The sequence below is a fragment of the Trachypithecus francoisi genome, unplaced genomic scaffold (genome assembly GCF_009764315.1).
Source record: "Trachypithecus francoisi isolate TF-2019V2 unplaced genomic scaffold, Tfra_2.0 Lachesis_group3, whole genome shotgun sequence".
Classification (NCBI taxonomy): domain Eukaryota; kingdom Metazoa; phylum Chordata; class Mammalia; order Primates; family Cercopithecidae; genus Trachypithecus; species Trachypithecus francoisi.
In genome coordinates, this window is record NW_022681468.1 from 34,936,946 (window position 1) to 34,959,925 (window position 22,980).

A 22,980-nucleotide genomic window follows, 5' to 3' on the forward strand; every position below is an offset into this window, starting at 1 on the left:
GAGACCAGCCTGGCCAAGATGGTGAAATCCTGTCTCTACTAAAAATACAAAAATTAATCTGGCATGGTAGCACGTGCCTGTAATCCCAGCTACTCAGGAAGTTGAGGTGGGACAATTGCTTGAACCCCGGGATGCAGTGGTTACAGTGAGCTGAGATTGCGCCACTGCATTCCAACCTGGCAGGCTACGCACCAGAGTGAGACCCTGCCTCAAAAAAAAAAAAAAAAAAATTAAGAGTGTGAGCAAATGTGTATTAGTGTACATGGGATTTGCCACAGGGGTATCTAGAAAACATTAGCCCCAAATCTTAAATGAGTACAGGTCCTCTTGTTAGTCAATCTAGGAGTTTCTGCCATCATCTATAGAAGTATTGAGAATATGACCAGACAGGAAATGTTAAGTAAATTTAAACACACAGACTCTTTTTAAATTGCCAAGTGATTTTATTTCAAGATGACATCATATTGCTAAGAGGTGATGTAACCATCAGAATGACTATTGATTACAACTCCCAGTAAGTGTTAATGTGATTTTCTCCATTGTGTGGGCTCCCATTAGTATTTACTCCTGAGGTTCAGTAGTTTTCAATACTTTCTCTTCCATAAATTCTATTGCTTGTGAAAAGCAATCAAAGAGAAGCGAAACCAGAAAAAGGATGTAAAGAGTAAATATTAAAAGTAGTGCTCGGTTTGTATTCACAAGTACACTGCTTGCAATACGATATTGTTTGTCAGGTGGAGGGCCTCTACCTATACTACCTCCTGTTCCTCTCAGTTCACATGTTGGTGGTTGCCACCCAAACACACAGTGACAATGTTTTTTGTTGTTACATACTCCTTTGTAATTGCATGTTTTAAGATCACATTCAAAATGCAGGTCTTGATAAAAAGTACAATTGTGTTCAAGACAGTAGCTCCCTGGGCCACAGGTTGCACCATCCACTACCAGCCCCATTTCTGGCAAGTCTGTCCCGTGGTGTGCTTCATAGCCAAAGCATTTTTCTTCTTTTATGTCGTGTACTAATATACTACGAAACGTAGTGTGCTCACCTCCACCAGGAATCTCGCTGACACCACTACAGTGCAACATTCCACAGAAAACATCACCTTCTTCACATGGAAAAGGTTTACTTCCCCCTCACCGTAGAATAACCCCACAATTTGCAAATCCGTCACCAATCCTATTCAATTGTTGATAGCATGCTGGGGAGCCATCTTTCACTTGGTAGCCAAAAAGGCTTGACACTGCATATCACGGTCACTGCAGTTTCCTCTTACACAAACAGATACTGCTGAACATGGGGTTCCATCCTGGACATAGACGTCATTTGGACACTCTTCCTTTTTCCCATCACAGTATTCCGGTAGATCACATATGCCACCCAAGTCTCTGCAAACCACTCCAGGAGCAGCATATTTACACTCATGGCAGCAAAGTCCTGTATTGCAAACACTGCCAAGAGAAAGGGTACAAGAGGTCTCACAACATCTATCATTGGCACAATCTTTAAGGGAGCCACAGTCACATTCTTCCCTCTGATTTTTGATCTTGTCTCCACAACGATCAGCTACATAAGGAAAATTAGTGTATGGAATATTTGGTTCACTCAAACAAGGATCCCATTTATTCAACCTGTTTTGAATCTCCTCATAAGAACAATTGCTCATCATATCATTAAGATCAGGAACAGGAGCCATGAGACAGTTGGTTCGTCGAAAACAACAACAACCAGCAGAATCATGTGTCAAGCCCAAGTTATGACCTAGTGTATGTGCTGTTAGACATGCCCCCCTAAATAAGTGATACCTCATTAAATACACAAACATTGCTCCCCAGTTGGGGTTGCATATTCCATCAAAGGTGGTATAACAGTCCCGGTTTTCAAGTCGATATACTGTAAAAACAACTGAGGTATCATGTTTAATTTGTGAAAACAATTTATAATATTTCCACACACCAAACTCTCCTACAGCAGTTCCGACAGGCCTCTGATAAAACCTTACTACATCCTTTTGATTCCATATGCACAAAACACGTACATAGACATTTAAATAAACTGGTTTGAAAATGGTATGTATAATGCTGTTAATAATCACTACATTCTCTATTATGTGTGACACATTAGGGTTCCGCTTGAATAATGCATTAGTAACCGTGTAGTGAATTTTCAAGTTTTTTCTATGATGCCTCCACAAATAAACGTGGCCTGCTCTGGGAGTTTCAGACAGTGTTACCTTTTCAGATTCTTGATCTCTCTCTTCCCCTTCAGTCTTACATCTACTAGCCTCTCCCAGTCATTCTTCTGACACACACAGAGATACTACATGCTCAAATTTGGAAGAAGCCTCCAGGGGTTTGATTTCATAAGTCAAGTCATCCACCTGCAGCATGCCACGCAGCCCTCCATGGCAGGTGTCCAATGTGGCCACAGACCCAGGAACCCCTTCCAGGTAGCAGTCATAGTAACAGTCTCGTGGGACAAAAGGGTAGTTCTCCTGCGTGGCCCCCTGGTCATTATCAGTAAAAACAGGTAAATGTCTGGGCATCATGTTCTTCTTGAGATTCATGTGAATCACGTGTCTTCGGCCCTGGAAACGCATGCTGTAAGAGAGTTGGTCTGGCATCTCAACTCCACGCCTCCTGTGGGGCACTTTCCTGGGGATCACAATTTCTGAGGAAGTAAAGCGCCATCCTGGTGGGTCATGAAAACAATAGACCTGGGACAAGAGTGCCCAGAGGACAGGCAGCCAGAGAGCACCTGTCAAGGGGTCCTGGACCCAGGCAGGTCCCATGAATAAGGGAACCTTTGACCAAAGAAAATGCAATCAAATGAGAGGCACAAAGGGGATTCTTCAGTCTTCAACCTTCTCCTCAGGGGAGTTATAAGGAAAGCACAGTGAGTCTGCAGGCTTGGCACCCCCTGATAAGTGAGTGGGAAGGGTTAGGCTATTACATAATAATGGTGTGCTCATCAGGGGAGGCTGTTTTCAGTGAGCTGGAGAGGTAGGCCAGGGGGTCAAAAGAAGAGGAAAAAAATGGCAGGAATTGAGAATAGCAGCATATAACTGAGCTGAAATGTCCCTTGTCCCCTAAGGGAAGTCATGAGTGGGGTATGATGAGTAAGTGGGTTTGATGCAAGTTTAGGACACTTAAGGACATTTTTCTCAAGCCTAAATGAGGGAAGGACTCAACATGTAATTAAAAGGGGGAAGCGTATCCAATGATAAGGAAAGTGTAAACTTCTCCTTAAAGGAATTTTGAGTGCTGCAATAAACATACGTGTATATGTGCCTTTATAGTATAATGATTTATAATCCTTTGGGTATATACCCAGTAATGGGATTGCTGGGTCGAATGGTATTTCTGGTTCTAGATCCTTGAGGAATTGCCACACTGTCTTCCACAATGGTTGAACTAACTTACACTCCCACCAACAATGTAAAAGAGTATCAATTTCTCTGCATCCTTTCCAGCATCTGTTGTTTCCAGACTTTTTAATGATCACCATTCTAACCGGCGTGAGATGGCATCACATTGTGGTTTTGATTGGCATTTCTCTAATGACTAGTGATGATGAGCATTTTTTTCATGTTTGTTGGCCGTATAAATGTCTTCTTTCGAGAATTGTCTGTTCATATCCTTTGCCCTACTTTTGACGGGGTTATTTGTTTTTTCCTTGTAAATTTGTTTAAGTTCCTTGTAGATTCTGGATATTAGACCTTTGTCAGATAGATAGATTGCAAAAATTTTCTCTCACTCTGTAGGTTGCCTGTTTACTCTAATGATAGTTTCTTTTGCCGAGCAGAAGCTCTTTAGTTTAATTAGATCCCATTTGTCAATTTTGGCTTTTGTTGCCATTGCTTTTGTGATGAACAACTTCAGCAAAGTCTCAGGGTACAAAATCAATGTGCAAAAATCACAAACATTCCAATACACCAAAAATAGACAAGCATAGAGCCAAATCATGAGTGAATTCTCATTCACAATGGCTACAAAGAAAATAAAATACCTAGGAATACAACTTACAAGGGACCTGAAGTCGTCTTCGAGGAGAACCGCAAACCACTGCTCAAGAAAAGAAGAGAGGACACAACCAAATGAAAAAAAACTTCCATGCTCATGGATAGGAAGAATCAATATTGTGAAAACGGCCATACTGCCCAAAGCAATTTAGACATTCAATGCTATTCCTATCAAACTACCATTGACTTTCTCCACTGAACTAGAGAAAGTTACTTTAAATTTCATATGGAACCAAAAAACCCATATAGTCACGACAATCCTAATCAAAAAGAACAAAGCAGCAGACATCACTCTACCTGCCTTCAAACTACAGTACAAGGCTACAGTGATGAAAGCAGCATGATACTGGCACCAAAACAGATATATAGACCAATGGAACACAACAGAGGCCTCAGAAATAACACCACACATCTACAACCATCTGATCTTTGACAAACCTGACAAAAACAAGCAATGGGGAAAGGATTCCTTATTTAATAAATGGTGCTGGGAAAACTGGTTAGCCATGACAGTAGATTTCTCATCAGAAAACATGGAAGCGAGAAGGAAGTGGCACAACATTTTTCAAGTACTGAAAGAAAAGAGCTATCAACCATGAATTTCATATCATGTGAAACTGTCCTTCAGGAATGAACAGGAAATAAAGACATTCTGAAAGGAAGGAGAACTACAAGAGTTTGCAGCTAGCGGATCTACTGTTAAAGATTGGCCAAAGGACACTATGGAAAGTAGTTTGGAGATTTCTCAAAGAATTAGAAAGAGAACTTCCATTCAACTGAGCAATCCCGTTACTGGGTATATACCAAAGAAAAATAAATTGTTCTATCAAAAAGACACATGCACCTGTATGCTCACTGCAGCACTATTCACAATAGCAAAGACATAGAACCAATCTAGGTGCCCAACAATGGTGGATTAGATAAAGAAAATGTGGTACATCCACACCATGGAATACTATAGAGCCATACAAAGAATGAAATCATGCCTTTGCAGTAACATAGATGCAGCTCGACATGATGTGTATCTGTGTCCCCACCCAAATCTCATGTTGAATTGTAATCCCCAGTGTTGGAGGTGGGGCATGGTGAGAGGTGATGGAATCATGGGGATAGTCCTTCATGAATGGTTTAGCATTGTCTTCTCAGGTAATGGTGAGTGAGTTCTCATGAGATATGTTTGTTTAAAAGTGCGTAGCACCTCCCCCTTCACTCTCTTTGTCCGTCCTTCTCCAGCCATATGAAGTGATGGCTTCCCCTTCACCCTCTGCCATGATTGTAAGTTTCCTGAGATCTCACCTGAAGCCAAGCAGATGCCAGCATCATGCTTCCTGTATTGCCTGCAGAACTGAGTCAATTACCTTCTTTTCTTTATAAATTACCCAGTCTCAGGTATTTCTTTGTAGCAGTGTGCAAATGTACAAATACACAGCTGGAGGTAACAGAAGACCAAATCCAAATCCAATTAAGAAATAGCTATAACAAATAGAAATAAATAATGAAATGGAAGACGTAAGCATTAACAATAATTACTTTACATGTAAATGATCTTAATACACCAATCTAAAGACAGAGAGAAGCAGAGTGGGTAAATAAACATGCCACAACACTACGCTGCATATAAAAAATTCACTTCAAATCTAATCAAATAGGCTGAATGTAAAAGAATTGAAAAAGATTTACCATGCAAACATTGATTTTAAAAAAGCAGGAGTGGCTACATACTTTCACACACAAATGAGTACAAATACAACTGAGGCAATCTGAGTATGCCCAGCAAATTGTATTGATGTCAACAACCTAGTTATGTTATTGTACTACAGTTTAATAACTATATTTTGCTTCCATTGGGAGAAACTAGGTAAAAGCTATATGAGATCTCTCTATTATTTTTATAACTATGTATAATTATCTCAATGAAATTTTCAATTGAAAATTTGAATGAGTAGTTTAAAATCTTCCTAAAATGAAAACAAGCTTTGATGGTTTTATAAGCTAAACCTAACGGTCAAGAAATAAATAACTCCAATGTTGTATCATTGAACATTCTTCAATTCATTTTAAGAGATGGTATAATCATGACACTCAAATCTAAGAAAGAGGGCACAAGAAAGAAAATTATAGCTTGCTCTCAATCGTGACCATGGATTTAAAAATCCTACACAAAATAATACAAAAAATTAGCCGGGCATGGTGGTGGGCGCCTGTAGTCCCAGCCTCTCGGCAGGCTGAGGCAGGAGAATGGCATGAACCTGGGAGGTGGAGCTTGCAGTGAGCCGAGATTGCACCACTGCATTCCAGCCTGGGTGACAGAGTGAGACTCCATCTTAAAAAAGAAAATCCTGCACAAAATATTAAGTCAGATTTAGCAATGTATAAAAAAGATAGTATATTACAACCAAGTTGAATTTATTTTAGTAATGCAACATTGTTTCAACATTTGAAAATCAATATAATTCAGTACATTAAAGATTAAGGAAGAAAGACTATATAATCAGATCCAATAATGCAATTACTTGGCTAAAATCCAACATCTATTCATGACTAAAATAAAAAACAACCATTAGCAAACTAAAATGAACCTACAACAAACATCATACTTATCTGTGCAACAATGTAGCATTCTCTTTAAGATTTATTACAAGACACAGATTATGTATTACCACTGTTGAAATTCAAGGTGCCTATGACACAAAGATTTTTAAAATCTTCCTACCATATAAGTGCCAAAGTAGCCTCTTAGGCTTATTTGTTTAACACTAACAATAAAATGGACAAATAACAAACATCTCAAATGTAACCAATCAGAAAAAGACCGTAAGGCTGGGTGCGGTGGCTAACGCCTGTAATCCCAGCACTTTGGGAGGCCAAGGCAGGTGAATCACTTGAGGCCAGGAGTTTGAGACCAGTCTGGCCAACATGGTGAAACCCTCTCTCTCCTAAAAATACAAAAATTAGTCAGGCGTGGTGGTGTGTGCCTGTAATCCCAGCTACTCAGGAGACTGAAGCGGGAGAATTGCTCGAACTCGGGAGGCAGAGGTTGCAGTGAGCCAAGATTGCACCACTGCATTCCAGCCTGGCAGCCTGGGCGCCAGAGTGAGACCCTGTCTCAAAAATAAGAAAAAGAAAAGACCTTAAGAGTGTTAAAGCAAAGCAAATGCATATTAGTGCAAACAGGATTTGCCACAGGGGTATGTAGAAAACATTAGACCCCAAATCTTAAATGAGTACAAGTCCTCTTGTTAGTGAATCTAGGAGTTTCTGCCGTCATCTGTAGAAGTATTGAGAATATGACCAGACGTGAAATGTTAAGTAAATTTAAACACACAGATCCTTTTTAAATTGCCAAGTGATTTTATTTCAAGATGACATCAGAATTGCTAAAAGATGATCTAATTGTCAGAGTGACTATTGATTATATCTCCCAGTAAGTGTCAATGTCATTTACTCCATTGTGTTATCTCCTTCCCTTTCTCTTCCATAAAAATGTAATGCTTGTGAAAAGCCGCCAAAGAGAAGCGAAACCAGAAAAAGGATGTAACGAGTAAATATTAAAAGTAGTGCTCGGTTTGTATTCACAAGTATGCTGCTTGCAGTACGATATTGTTTGTCAGGTGGAGGGCCACTATCTATACTACCTCCTGTTCCTCTCAGTTCACATGTTGGTGGTTGCCACCCAAACACACAATGACAATGTTTTTTGTTGTTACATACTCCTTTGTAATTGCATGTTTTAAGATCACACTCAAAATGCAGGTCTTGATAAAAAGTACAATTGTGTTTAAGACAGTAGCTCCCTGGGCCACAGGTTGCACCATCCACTACCAGCCCCATTTCTGGCAAGTCTGTCCCGTGGTGTGCTTCATAGCCAAAGCATTTTTCTTCTTTTATGTCGCGTACTAATATACTACGAAACGTAGTGTGCTCACCTCCACCGGGAATCTCGCTGACACCACTACAGTGCAACATTCCACAAAAAACATCATCTTCTTCACATGGAAAAGGTTTACTTCCCCCTCGCCGTAGAATAACCCCACAGTTTCCAAATCGGTCACCAATCCTATTCAATTGTTGATAGCATGCTGGGGAGCCATCTTTCACTTGGTAGCCAAAAAGGGCTTGACACTGCATATCACGGTCACTGCAGTTTCCTCTTACACAAACAGATACTGCTGAACATGGGGTTCCGTCCTGGACATAGACGTCATTTGGACACTCTTCCTTTTTCCCATCACAGTATTCCGGTAGATCACATATGCCACCCAAGTCTCTGCAAACCACTCCAGGGGCAGCATATTTACACTCACGGAAGCAAAGTCCTGTATTGCAAACACTGCCAAGAGGAAGGGTACAAGAGGTCTCACAACATCTATCATTGGCACAATCTTTAAGGGAGCCACAGTCACATTCTTCCCTCTGATTTTTGATCTTGTCTCCACAACGAGGAGCTACATAAGGAAAATTAGTGTATGGAGCATTTGGATCACTCAAACAAGGATCCCATCTATTCAACTTGTTTTGCATCTTCTCATAAGAACAATTGCTCATCATATCATTAAGATCAGGAATAGGAGCCATGAGACAGTTGGTTCGTCGAAAACAATAACAACCAGCAGAATCATGTGTCAAGCCCAAGTTATGACCTAGTGTATGTGCTGTTAGACATGCCCCCCTAAATAAGTGATATCTCATTAAATACACAAACATTGCTCCCCAGTTCGGGTTGCATATTCCGTCAAAGCTGGCATAACAGTCCCGGTTTTCAAGTCGATATGCTGTAAAAACAACTGAGGTATCATGTGGAATTTTGAAATAAAGTGTACGGTATTTCCACAAACCAAACAATTCTACAGCAGTTTTACCTGGCCTCCCAGAAAATTTTACTGCATCCTTTTGATTCCATATGCACAAAACACGTACATAGACATTTAAATAAACTGGTTTGAAAATGGTATGTATGATGCTGTTAATAATCACTACATTCTCTATTATGTGTGACACATTAGGGTTCTGCTTGAATAATCCATTAGTAACCGTGTAGTGAATTTTCAAGTTTTTTCTATGATGCCTCCACAAATAAACGTGGCCTGCTCTGGGAGTTTCAGACAGTGTTACCTTTTCAGATTCTTGATCTCTCTCTTCCCCTTCAGTCTTACATCTACTAGCCTCTCCCGGTCTTTCTTCTGACACAAGCAGAGATACTACATGCTCAAATTTGGAAGAAGCCTCCAGGGGTTTGATTTCATAAGTCAAGTCATCCACCTGCAGCATGCCACGCAGCCCTCCATGGCAGGTGTCCAATGTGGCCACAGACCCAGGAACCCCTTCCAGGTAGCAGTCATAGTAACAGTCTCGCAGGACAAAAGGGTAGTTCTCCTGCATGGCCCCCTGGTCATTATCAGTAAAAACAGGTAAATGTCTGGGCATCATGTTCTTCTTGAGATTCATGTGAATCACGTGTCTTCGGCCCTGGAAACGCATGCTGTAAGAGAGTTGGTCTGGCATCTCAACTCCATGCCTCCTGTGGGGCACTTTTCTGGGGATCACAATTTCTGAGGAAGTAAAGCGCCATCCTGGTGGGTTATGAAAACAATAGACCTGGGACAAGAGTGCCCAGAGGACAGGCAGCCAGAGAACACCTGTCAAGGGGTCCTGGACCCAGGCAGATCCCATGAATAAGGGAACCTTTGACCAAAGAAAATGCAATCAAATAGGAGGCACAAAGAGGATTCCTCAGTCTTCAGCCTTCTCCTCAGGGCAGTTATGATAAAAGCAGAGTGAGTCTGCAGGCTTGACACCCCCTGATAAGTGAGTGGGAAGGGTTAGGCTATTACATAACAATGGTGTGCTCATCAGGGGAGGTTGTTTTCAGTGAGTTGGAGTCGTAGGTCAGGGGGTCAAAAGAAGAGGAAAAAAATGGCAGGAATTGAGAATAGCAGTATATAACTGAGCTGAAATGTCCCTTGTCCTCTAAGGGAAGTCATAAGTGGAGTTTGATGAGTAAGTGGGTTTGATGCAAGTTTAGGACACTTAAGGACATTTTTCTCAAGCCTAAATGAGGGAAAGATTCAACCTGTAATTAAAAGAGTGAAGCGTAATCAATAAGGAAAGTCGAAACTTTTCCTTAAAAGAATTTAGAGGATAGACTTAGAGATTATAGAAATCAAATGGAGTTGAGGATAATGGATGAACTGGAGAGTAAAATGTCATGAGAAAAATTAGGATGTGTAATTATAATTTCTTATCAAGTTAAACATATACCTACACTATGATCTAGCAATTTCAGTCCTAGGAACTTACCACATAGTCTTGTCTATGAATGTTCATAGCAGCATTATTCATAAATGTATTCTGCAATCTGGAAACCAAGAACTTGTCCTTGATAGGTGAATGGATAAACACATTGACATATTCATTCATTGAAATACTCCTCTGTTATAACTCGAACAAACTTCTGAAACATGCAAGATCATGGTTGAATTTCAAAGAAATTATGAGACAAGCCAGACCAAATGGAGTAGTTAATGTATGATTTAATTTGTATGAAGTTCTAGGATACTTCAAATTAATCTATGGAAATAGAAATGTAATTATTAGTTTCTAGATGTATGAGCAGGGGAATGGGGCATAAAGGGACCTTTCTGGAAAAATGTAAAGTATCAGTCAAATATATTGATTGCAATGGTGATTTCAAGTAAAAGCTCATCAAGCTGCACCCTTAAAATCTGTGTGTTTTATCATAAGCTAAGGATACCTCGAGTTAATTTTCTATAAAGGATTTGACTTCAACTTCTTTCTGACTCAATCCAGAATTAGCACATCATGAAATTATCTTAGAAACCATCTCCCTTTCCTTTTCAAAAATAGTTTTAACATAGAATTGCATGAAAACAGACTCAATTTGGTATAAGGAAGTTACCTAAAGCAGCTTACCTCATTTATTTTTCTCCTCTTATGAATCATACCTTTTATTTGGGAGGATTTATGCAAAGTAATATTTAGAAAAGAAGAATACATTAATATTTAAATGTATTGTGTGCAACATTGAAAGATTTGTTTTAAATTCAGTGCAGTCAGAAATATTTTAAAAGTACAAGAATGAGTTGATCTCAGCCTGAAATAAACTGGCCACCAATAAAAGAAACTAATTTCTAAGAAGAAAGTAGTGTAGTAAAAGTAGAAAGAGGAATAAAAGTAATTGTAATGGTAAGAATTATAAAATGTACTAATTTATACATTATATGTATATTAATAATTATTGAAAAATAGGAACAGATAAAAAGGGTTGGGCCCTTTGGGGAGCAGTAATAGCTAGTTTTCCATTTATTATTTGATGTGATGGGAAATTTTGACTGGAATCTGTAAGAGGGGGTATGACATGAGGGAAGTCATATTAGAAAGATAATTGGGCTGCTTTTTATATTCAGGTACTGTTTTCACCAAACTGTCAAACCATTTTTGTCCCCTGCTCTCACACTGCAACAACAATCAACACGAAAGAAGACTTCTGTGACCAAAAGTGTTTTTGTTTTTTTTTTCCACACACAACAAGCAGCAGATACCAGCTATGTGTCCTTCAAATCAATTCTGACACCATCTACCTGGGTATAGTGTCAGATCCCCCAGGTTGGACATCCAGTCCCCAGCTTCAGCTACCAGTCACACATGTAGGCCTCCAGAACTTCTGATCAACAAGTTTCAATTTGGGGTTCCCATGACTCCTTTTTGGAGTTTGGTTAATTTGTTGGAATGGAACTCAGGAAAACACTTATGCTTACCCAGTTATTATAAAGGGTATTATATAGGATACAGAAGAAGAGATGCATAGGGTGACGTATGGTGCAAGAGGCACAGAGCTTTCATGCCCTCCTTGTGCACAATCGTCAATGAGCCCCCACATGTTCAGCCATCCAGAAACTCTCTGAACCCTACCCTTTTGAGTTTTGGGGGAGGCTTCATTACATAGGCATGATTGAGAACCATGTAGAAATGTGATTGGAAAAAGCACATGGTCTAAATCCAGCAAGGCTTGTCTGTTCAGTCTTGGCCTCTGTGTTTACCATTCTTTCTTTAGGATATTGGGTATGGGGAGAGGTACTCATAAGAGAAGGGCAATGGTAAAGGCTAGGGCTGGTGCAATAACATAAAGAGTAGTAGTGGAAGTTGAAGGTTTTAATGGTTCTTTGGTGAAGAGTTTTATTGCGTCGGCAAAGGGTTGTAATAACCCATAAGGTCCTACAATGTTGGGTCCTTTACGTCGTTGTATGTAGCCTAGTAGTTTTCGTTCGGTAAGTGTAAGAAATGCTATAGCAACAATAGCGGGTAAAGTGACAAGTAGAATGTTTGTTGTGAACATGGTGTTAAGAAGAGGAGTTGAACCTCTGATTGTAAAGTCTTAAATTTTATGCAATTGCCGGGCTCTGCCATCTTAACAAGCCCTGTTCTTGGGCTGTATATGTAGATTTTTTGTTAAATTGAGACTAGGTCATTTATGGAAGGAAGGCACTTTATGAAGTAGGCTTTATTTCTCTTGTCCTTTCGTACAGGGAGAAATGTAAAATAGATAGAAACCGACCTGGATTGCTCCGGTCTGAACTCAGATCACGTAGGACTTTAATCGTTGAACAAACGAACCCTTGATAGCTGCTGCACCATTAGGATGTCCTGATCCAACATCGAGGTCGTAAACCCTATTGTCGATATGGACTCTGGAATAGGATTGCGCTGTTATCCCTGGGGTAACTTATTCCGTTGATCAAATTATTGGGTCAATTGTAGATATTAGTTCGCTTTAACTTGTTCAGTCTTGGCATAGTCTATTCGGAGGTTTAGTTATGCTCCGAGGTCACCCCAACCAAAATTTTAAATGCAGGGTCAGGATATGTTAAACCCATAGGTTTATGTTGTTGTGATTGCATTAGTAGATTGAAGCTCCGCAGGGTCTTCTCGTCTTATTATTTTATGCCCGCCTCTTCACGGGCAGGTCAATTTCACTGGTTGGAAGTAAGAGACAGTTAAACCCTCATGTTGCCATTCATGCAAGTCCCTATTTAAAGAACAAGTGATTATGCTACCTTTGCACGGTCAGGGTACCGCGGCCGTTAAACATGTGTCACTGGGCAGGCAGTGCCTCTAATATTAGTAATGCTAGAGGTGATGTTTTTGGTAAACAGGCGGGATTATATTTGCCGAGTTCCTTTTACTTCTTTTAACCTTTCCTTGATAGCATGCCTGTGTTGGGTTAACAGTATTAGTAATACTGGCTTGTTTATAATTATTAGTATTAGGCTGTTAAATATCGGTGAGGTTTTCGGTCCGATTTAGGCTTATGCGTAGGAGAATTTATTCATGTTACTAATACTAGCATTATTGCTTCTATAGTATAATAGATTAATCCAATGTGATGTTAGGAGTTCAGTTAAATGTTTGGGATTTCTTTGGGTGCTTAATGTTGAGCTTGAACGCTTTCTTAATTGATGGCTGCTTTTAGGCCAACTATGGGGGCTGGAATTTTTACTCTCTATATAAGGTTTTTTCCTAGTGTCTAAGGAGCTGTCCCTCCTTAGACTAACAATTAAGCTTACAGGGGGATTGGTGGTTCTGCGGGTAGGCTTAAGGTTGAACTAAGATTCTATCTTGGATAACCAGCTATCGCCAGGCTCGGTAGGTGTATCGCCTCTACCCAAAAATCTTCCCACTATTTTGCCACATAGACGGGTGCGCTCTTTTAGCTGTTTTTGGGTAGCTCGTCTGGTTTCGGGGTGTTTGGCTTTAGTTCTCTTTGCGAAATAATCTCTAGCTGGCTCATTATGCAGAAGGTATAGGGGTAAGTCCTTGCTATTTTATGCTTAATCTTTTTTTTTCATCTTTCCCTTGCGGTACTGTGTCTATAGCGCCAGAATAAATTTTCTATCACCTATACTTTTATACTTGTGAATGGTTTAGTATTTATATATTTATTTGATAATAGTATTGATTGGTTTTTGGGCTAGTGTTGGCTCAAGGTAATCAAGTGATGTTGATATCTTCCGGGTGTAAGCAGGATGCTTTGTGTTGAGCTATACCTTGATTTATCCAAGTGCACCTTCCAGTACACTTACCATGTTACGACTTATCTCCTCTATATAAATATAGGGGTGTTTAGTTAAGCTAATCCTTAATTATATTTGAGGAGAGCGACGGGCGGTGTGTGCGTGCTTCATGGCCTAGTTCAACTAAGCACTCTATTCTTAGTTTACTACTAAATCCTCCTTGGACCCTTAAGTTTCATAAGAGTTATCGTGGGTTTTCTGTAATAGAAAATGTAGCCCATTTTTTCCCAGCTCATAGGCTACACCTTGACCTAACGTCTTTGCGTGGGCATTTGTGCTTACTTTATATCTCTTGTTGAGGTTTGCTGAAGATGGCGGTATATAGGCTGAGCGAGAGATGGTAGGGTGGATCGGGGTTTATCGATTATAGAACAGGCTCCTCTAGGGGGTATGGAGCACCGCCAAGTCCTTTGAGTTTTAAGCTGTTGCTTGTAGTGTTCTGGCGAGTAGTTTTGTTATTTTAACTATTGAAGTTTAGGGCTAAGCATAGTGGGGTCTCTAATCCCAGTTTGAATCTTAGCTATTGTGTATTCAGAAATTTTAAAGCCACTTTCGTAGTTTATTTTACATTGGCTAGGGTTTTACAGTTTAGAAAGAGTTTAGCTTTATTTAGTTGGATTTATCTAAAACACTCTTTACGCCGATGTCTATTAGCTTGGGTCAATCGTATGGCCGCGGTGGCTGGCACGAAATTGACCAACCCTATATTAGCATAGCTTAGTTAAACTTTCGTTTATAGCTAAATACTAGTCACTGCTGTTTCCCGTGGGGGTGTGGCTAAGCAAAGTGTCTTGAGCTGCATTAAGCGTGCTTGATACTTACTCCTTTTAATCATGGTGATTTGTAGGGTGTCTTCACTGGGGCGAGGATACTTGCATGTGTAATCTTGCTAGAAGTTAATAGAAAGGCCGGGACCAAACCTATTTGTTTATGGGGGTTTGTGAACCCATCTAGGCATTTTCAGTGTCTTGCTTTGGGTAAATTAAGCTACATAAACGGAGTGCTATATATTGTGGATATTATCTTTGGGGGTTGTGGGAAGAAGGGTGGGGGTGTTAAGGGGTGGTAAGTGAGCTAATTTTTTATTAGTTGAGAAAGTGATAGCTTAGGTGTGTAAACCTAAAAGATAAAAAGTGAGACTTCGGCTAGGCAGCAAGCTTTTGTTTTTGGGGTTTGGCAAAGGCAAATTATGTGGGAGTGGTCGGAGTTGGGGGAGGGGGGGTTTGTGTATAGTTTGTTGTGGCTTAGATTAGCATGTGGTTTGAATCGGTATGGTGTATGACTGATTATCTGTATGTCCTACAAGCATGAATTAAATAACACCTTGCTAAGGTTTATGCGGGGCTAGAATATTGAACCTAGGTGCGATTAATAATAGCATGGACTAGGAATCAAAGACAGGACCCCCTCTGGAATGAGGGTCTTCTGCCCCATAATCAGATTAGTCCTGCCTTGGGTAGGTGAAAAAGGACAGGAAAGGGTCAGAGAAAGAGAGGGATTCCATTTCTTCAGGTCTGTTTCTGAGGCCTAAAGCACTCCAACATTAATTATAACAAAACTATAACAAGGTTGTGGGCATTGTAAGCCAGGGACTATGGATGAAAACCTGTGTGTGTGTGTGTGTGTGTGTGTGTGTGTGTGTGTGTATTCATAATATCACAGATACAGAAAAGATACAGCCCGGAAACCCCCCACTCACAATGTTGTATAAATTAGCAGACTATTTCAATGATGTGAAGAGGACTGTTTGGGGGTACAGAGAAATTCTAGAAATGAGTTACGTTTGAGTAATTGTGTGTGTGTGTGTGTGTTGTGTTTAGTCTTCTAAAAATCTTGAATTTAGTTCTCTCTTTGTGTGTCTCATCTGGCTTTTCATGAATTAGTATGTATTATTTTTGAAATCATAGATGTTTTAAAAAGTTTTAAGTGAGAGTGAGATCAGTAAAGTATCAGGCTAGAAAACTGCAAGCTCTCCTTCCCCCATAGAAACATTAAAAAGAAAAAAACCTAGAAATTCAGCTATCTGAATCAACTATGTAAGAGTTTTGGAAAAAAATTCAAAGGTTTACAACAAACAAACATACATCAAGAAAATGCCATCTTCAAAATACTCCAATAATTAAAGAAACCTTTGCCAAAACATTAGTTAATGCAAGCTAAAGGAACAGCATCTTTACCAAGCACACACAACCAGACAGTCTTGACTAAATTTGTTTGGAAAAATATCTAAACAAATACCTTATATCCTTCAACAATTACACTTTTCAAAAGCATTACCAGAAGGAATGAGAATATGTTCTCAGTTACCACATTATAATAATCAAATACCCTATTGTCAGGAACAACAAAAAGCACAAAGTATACAAAGAAACAGTTAAGACATGGCTTATTCAAAAGAACAAAATAAACTGACAGAAATCATCCCCAATAGAACCTAGACAATAGACTTACTAGACTAAGTCCATAAAACAACTGTTTGAAGTATAGTCAAAGAGCTAAAGGAAAATATGGACCAAAAAAAAAAAAAAAAACAAAAAACCCAGAAGAATCAGAAAACTAATATAGGAACAAAATGAACATTTTAAAAAAGAGAATTACAAAAAGGGAATAAATGAAAATTCTGGATTGGAAAGGCACAGTAACTCAATGAAAAATGTAGTAGGGTTGCTCAATAGCAGATTTGCTCAAAGAGAAAAAAGTCTTCTTTTCTTGAAAATACTATCTGAGTAGAAGAAACAAGAAGGAATGAAGAAAAGTATATAGAACATAAAGAAATAGTGAAACACCATCAAACTAAACAACATAAGCATTATGAGAGTCTTAGATGGAGAAGACAATCCAGGCTGAGAATTTTCTAAGTATTTATGTTCTGCTTCCCTTTTAGTGATAAACTCTGTCTTTAAATTCTTTCTTTCTTCTAGCATTTACTCTAAGCAGTTGATGGAAGCCATACAGATTATTTTATTAATATTTTGCTTAGATATTTCTATGGCCAGATGTCTATATATATTTTATGTATGCTTTTATTTTATTTTGTTGTTATATATATGTGTGTTTATATATATGTGTGTGTGTGTGTGTGTGTGTGTATGTATATATGTAACAGAAATATCTAAGTAAAATATTAAAAAATATTTTTGTCTATATATACATGTGTACATATGTACCATATATATGTAGTCTATCTATCTATCATCTATCTATCTACCTATCATTTGATTGTTTGTTTTTGTAGAGATGAAGTCTCACTATATTGCTGAGGCTGGTCTTGAACTCCTGGCTCAAGCAATTCTTCTGCCTCAGCCTCCTAAAGTGCTGGGATTATAGGCATGAGCCACCATGCCTGGCCAGTGCATTGCTTCATTGCTTTTTAATTATTTTTCCTACAATGTCCTTTGTCACGAAGATAATTCAGCCAAGTTTATTGCCACTTTATAACAAGGATGACCTTTCCTTCAGTTTCTAATAAGATATTCCTCATTTCCATCTGAGACCTCATCAGAAAGGCCTTTATTGTCCATATATCCATCAATATTCTGTTCACAAGCTCTTAGATAATATTTAAGACTTAGGCTAGAGATAAGCATGAACAAATCAAATTCAAAATTGGCAGAAGGAAGGAAATAATAAAGCTCAGAGAAGAAATAAACAAAAAAAGACCAATAAAATAAAGATCAATGAAATGAAGAGCTGGTTTAAAAAACAAAATCCACAAGCCTTTAGCTAGACTAAGAAAAAAAGAGAAGACTGAAATAAATAAAATACAGATGAAAAGGAGATGTTACAACTGATACTACAGGAATACAAAGGGTCATAAGAGACTATGATGTCAACAAATTTCATAATACAGAAGAAAGGAATCAATTCCTGGACAGATATGATCTACCAAAACATTAAATTATGAAGAAATAGAAAATTCGAACAGACCAATGATGAATGAGGAAATTGAATCAAGTAATACATGAGCGAGGACACTGAATCAGTAATAAAAAGTCTTTCATCAAAGAAAAGCTCAGGAACTAATGGCTTCAGTGCTGAATTCTACAAACATTTGAAGAGCTAATGCCTATTCTCCTCAAACTATTACAGAAAACTGAAAAGGAGTGAGTACTGCCAAACTAGTTTACCAGTCCACTACTACCCTGATTCCAAAACCAAACAACAACACAGCGACAACAACAAAAACAACAGGTCAACAAAAACTCCTTGATGAATGTACATGCAAAAATTCTTACTAAGGTGCTAGCAATCCAAATCCAACAGCACATTAAAGAGACTATTCAATACGATCAAGTGGGATTAATGCCAGATGCAAGATGATTTAACATACATAGATCAACAAATGCACTACACCACAATACAAGAAAGTGAGAGAAACCATGTGATTATTTTAATAGATGCAGAAAATAATTTGACAAGATTCAACATCCTTTAATGACAAAATTTCTCAACAAATTAGGTATAGAATTATGCACCTCAACACAATAAAGACCATATATGACAAACTCCAAGCTAACATCATAGTGAACAGGGAAAAGCTAGGGAACCAAATAAGAAGGCCCACTTTCAATATTGTACTGAAAGTCCTACCCAGATCAATTAGGTAAGAGAAAGAAGTAAAAGGCATCCAAATTGGAAAAGAGGAAGTCAAATTGGTTCTGTTTGCAGATTACTTGATTTTATATATAGAAAACCCTAAAGACTCCACCAAAAAACCTCTAGAAATAATAAACAAAGTCAATAAAAAGTTACAGGCTACAAAATCAACATAAAAATTATTACCATTTCAATATGCTAATAGTGAACTATCTTAAAAAGAAATCAAGAAAACAATTTTATTTACAATCGCAGCAACAACAACAACAAACTCCTAGGAATAAACGTAATTATGGAGGTGAAAGATTTCTACACTGAAAACTATAAAACTTTCATGAGAGAAATTGAAGAGGATACAAATAAGTAGAAGGATATCCTGTGTTCATGGATTGGAAGAATTTATATTTTTAAAATGGCCATACTACCCAAAGCAATGATATTTAATACAATCCCTATCAAAATACCAATGACATTCTTCACAGATAAAGAAAAAATAAATCACAAAATTTATGTGAAATCGTAAAAGACTCCATTGGAGTATGAAGCTGGAGGCCTCACACTACCCAGCTTGAAAATATATTGCAAAGCTATTGTAACCAAAACATCATGGTAGTGACATAGAAACTGATCCATAGACCGATGGAATAGAATGTAAAACCCAGAAACAAATCCACAACCCTGATCCTTGACAAAGGTGCCAAGGACACACATTGGAGAAAAGACATTCTCTTTAATAAATTATGCTGGCAAAATTGGATATTCATATGCAGAAGAATGAGACCAGATCCCTAACTCTCACCATATACAAAAATTAACTTAAAATGATTAAAATCTTAAATATAAAACCCAAAACCATGAAACTAGTAGAAGAAAACATAGAGAAAATGCTTCCCAGTATTGGGCTGAATTTTTCAAGAATTTTGAAAAATAAGACCTCAAAAGCACAGGCAAAAAAAGCAGATACACAAATGGGATTATATCAAACTAAAATACTTTTGCACTGCAAAAGAAACTGTTAACAGAGTGAGGAGACAACCTGCAGAATGTAAAAAATATTTTAAGACTATATATCTGACAAGAGGTTAATATATAGAATATATAAAGAACTTAAACAATTCAACAGCTAAAAACCAAATACCTCAACCTAATAATGGACAGAAAGACCTGAATAGACATTTTTTGAAAGAAGATATAAAAATGGTCAATTTGTATATGAAAAAATGTATATGAAAAATGTATATGAAAAATGCTCAATATCACTAATCATCAGAGAAATGCAAATCAAAACCAAAAGCAGATACCACCTCACTTCAGCTAGGATGGCTATTATCAAAAAGATTTTTTTTAAATGCTGGCAAGGATAGACAGAAAGAATACTCATATGCTGTTGGTGGGAATGTAAAGTAGTACAGCCATTATGGAAAATAGTATGGAGGTTCCTCGGAAAAAGTAAAAATAGAACTACCATATGATCCCACAGTCCCACTGCTGAGTTGATACCCAGAATAAAGGAAATCAGTATGTTGAAGCGATATCTGCACTGTCACGTTTATTGCAGCACTATTCACAATAGCCAAGATATGAAATATATCTAAGTGTCCATCGGTGGATGAATGGATAATGAAAATGTGGTATATATACACAATGGGACACTATTCAGCCATAAAAAGGAATGAAATCCTATGATTTGAGACAACATGAATGAACCTGGAGGAGATCATGATACACGAAATAAGCCAGACACAGAAAAGACAAGCACTGCATGATCTCACCCATACATGGAATCTATTTTTTTAAGCTGATATCATAGAAGCAAAGAATAGAACAGTGGTTACCAAAGACTTCAGATGGAGGAAAAGAGGAGGATAGGAGAAGTTGGTAAATGGGTATGAAGTTACAATTAGAAGGAGTAAATTCTGGTGTTCTATTGCACAGCATAGGGACTATGGTTGACATTAAAATATTGTATATTACAAACTAGCTCTTCAAAAGAGAGGCTTTTGAAGGTTCTCACCTCAAGGAATGTAAATGCATGAGGTGATACGTACATTGACTACCCAGATTGGATCATTATACAACATAGATATGTATCAAAACTTTAAATTGTACCCCATACATATAAACAATTACAACAGTTCAATTAAATAAATAAATAACTTTTTAAAAGAACTTTAAAACGTCTGGAAACTAATATAGGAGAAAACGTACATGACCTTAGGTTTGGCATTAAGTTTTATATACCACACAAAAAGCATGAATGTTCCTTGAACGAACAAAATGATCAGTTGGATTTTTTTTAAATGAAAAACTTCAGTTCTGTAAAAGGCACTGTTAAGAGAATGGAAAGACAAGCCATGAACTGGAAGAAAATATTTGCAAAGCACATATCTGATGACACATTTGTATCCAAAATAATAGATAGAATTCTTAAAACTCAACAGTAAGAAAAAAACCCATTAAGTAATAAGCAAAAAATCTGAACATATACTTCACCAAAGAAGATATACAGATAACAAATAAGCATATTTATGGATGCTCAACATCACATGTCATTAGGGAATTGCAAATTAAAACCACAACGAGATACCACCACACATAATCTATTAGAATGGCTACAATCTAAAACACCAACAACACGAAATGACAGTAAGGTTGTGGAGCAACAGAAACTCTCTCCTTCATTGCTAGTGGGAATGCAAAACGATACAGCCAATTTGGAAGGCATTTTGGCAGTTTCTTACAAAGCTAAACATTGTCTTACCATATAATCTAGTTATCACACTCCTAGGTATTTACACAAATGTATTGAAAAACTTAATCTGTGTACATATATCTATAGCCAATTTACTCATACATTGATAAAAATTGAAAGCAACAAAGATATCCTTCAATAAGTGAATGAGTAAACAAACTGCAGTACATACATACATACATACAATGGAATATTATTCTGTCATAAATTCAAGCCAGAAAGAGGCATGGAAGAAGTAAATGCATAATACTCAATAACGGAAACCAGTTTGTAAAGCCGACATACTTTTATGTTTCCAATGTTGTAAAAGGCGATACTATAGAGATCAAAACTATCAGTGGCTTCCAGAGTTGGGGGGCGGGGAGTGTTAAAGAGATGGAATAAATAGCTGGCACACAGGGGATTTTTATGGAGTGAAACTATTCTGTATTATGCTGCAGTGGTGGGTACATGACATGTGTTTTACAAATCCATAGAAATGTACAACACAAAGGGTAAACCTCAATGTAAACTATGAATTGAGTTAGTAACAATGTATTGATATTGATTCATCAATCGGATCAACAGTACCTACCAATGCAAGATGTTAATAATAGGGGAGAATGTGGGTAGGGGAGACAGGAAGTAAATGGAAGCTTCCTGTACTTTCTATTCAGTTTTTCGGTAAGCCTAACAATGCTCCAAAAATGAAGTATATTAATTTTAAAAATTTAAAAATAACCCAAAGTGAAAGCAGGAGCAGAGGTGGAGCAATATGGTGGAACAGAAGGCTCTACCAATTGTCACCCCTACAAGAACACCAATTTAACAACTATCTACCAAAGAACCAAAATTCACGAGATCACTCCTAGTACCTGGTTTTATCTTCATATCACTTTGTATCCCTGAAAGAGGGACCGAAGAAACAGAAAAGAACAGTCTTGAATTCCTGACACCACCACTCCTGCCCCAGGCAACTGTAATGGGGTGCAGAGAGCATCTCTGGATGCTGGGGGAGAGAGAGCATAGCAACTGGAGGGATTAAACTCAGTGCTGTCCTGTTAGAGCAGAAAGGAAAATCAGACTGAACTCAGCTGACACTTGCCCACACAGGTAGCATTTAAATAAGCCCTTGCCAGAGGGGAATTGCTAGTCCCAGCAGTCTGTACTTGAGTACCTGCAAACCTCACCACTGAGAGCTACAGTGCTGTATGTCTCTAAGTAAACTTGAAAGGCAGTATAGGCTATAAGGACTGCAACTCTAAGACAAGTCCTAGTGCTGAACTAGGCCCAGAGACAGTGGACTGGGTTGGGGGGGCAGGGGGGCACCTGACCAACTGAGACACCAGCCAGGGTGGCTAACAGAGTGCTGGCATCACTCCTCCTCTAAAACCAGACTTCACAGCTTGCAAGAGACCTGGTTGTCCTTCCTTCTACTTGAGGAGAGGAGTGGGAAGAGTGGGGAGGACTTGTTTTGCAACTTGGATATCAGCTCAGCTACAGCAGGATAGGGTACTGGCCAGAGCCATGAGGACCCTGTTCA

The 22,980-nt window shown here is 38.3% G+C and overlaps 1 protein-coding gene, 1 long non-coding RNA gene and 1 pseudogene across 2 annotated transcripts in view; all 3 read right to left on the bottom strand.

Moving 5' to 3' along the window:
- Nucleotides 1–13,750, bottom strand: part of LOC117069398 — a 31,761-nt gene extending 18,011 nt beyond the window's left edge. Inside the window, exon 1 of the long non-coding RNA XR_004431531.1 lies at nt 12,910–13,750. This is a non-coding gene — a long non-coding RNA (uncharacterized LOC117069398). The remainder of the gene's footprint in view (nt 1–12,909) is intronic.
- On the bottom strand, nt 515–2,887 carry LOC117069393 (annotated as a pseudogene).
- Nucleotides 7,354–9,840, bottom strand: LOC117069394 (disintegrin and metalloproteinase domain-containing protein 20-like). Its single transcript, XM_033187584.1, has one exon. The coding sequence runs from the start codon at nt 9,690–9,692 to the stop codon at nt 7,464–7,466; it is 2,229 nt and encodes a 742-aa protein (XP_033043475.1). The 5' UTR covers nt 9,693–9,840; the 3' UTR covers nt 7,354–7,463.
- Nucleotides 13,751–22,980: the final 9,230 nt, after the last annotated feature.

Coding starts and splice junctions, on each gene's coding strand:
- LOC117069394 (XM_033187584.1), bottom strand. CDS start 9,692: ATGGGATCTGCCTGGGTCCAGGACCCCTTGACAGGTGTTCTCTGGCTG.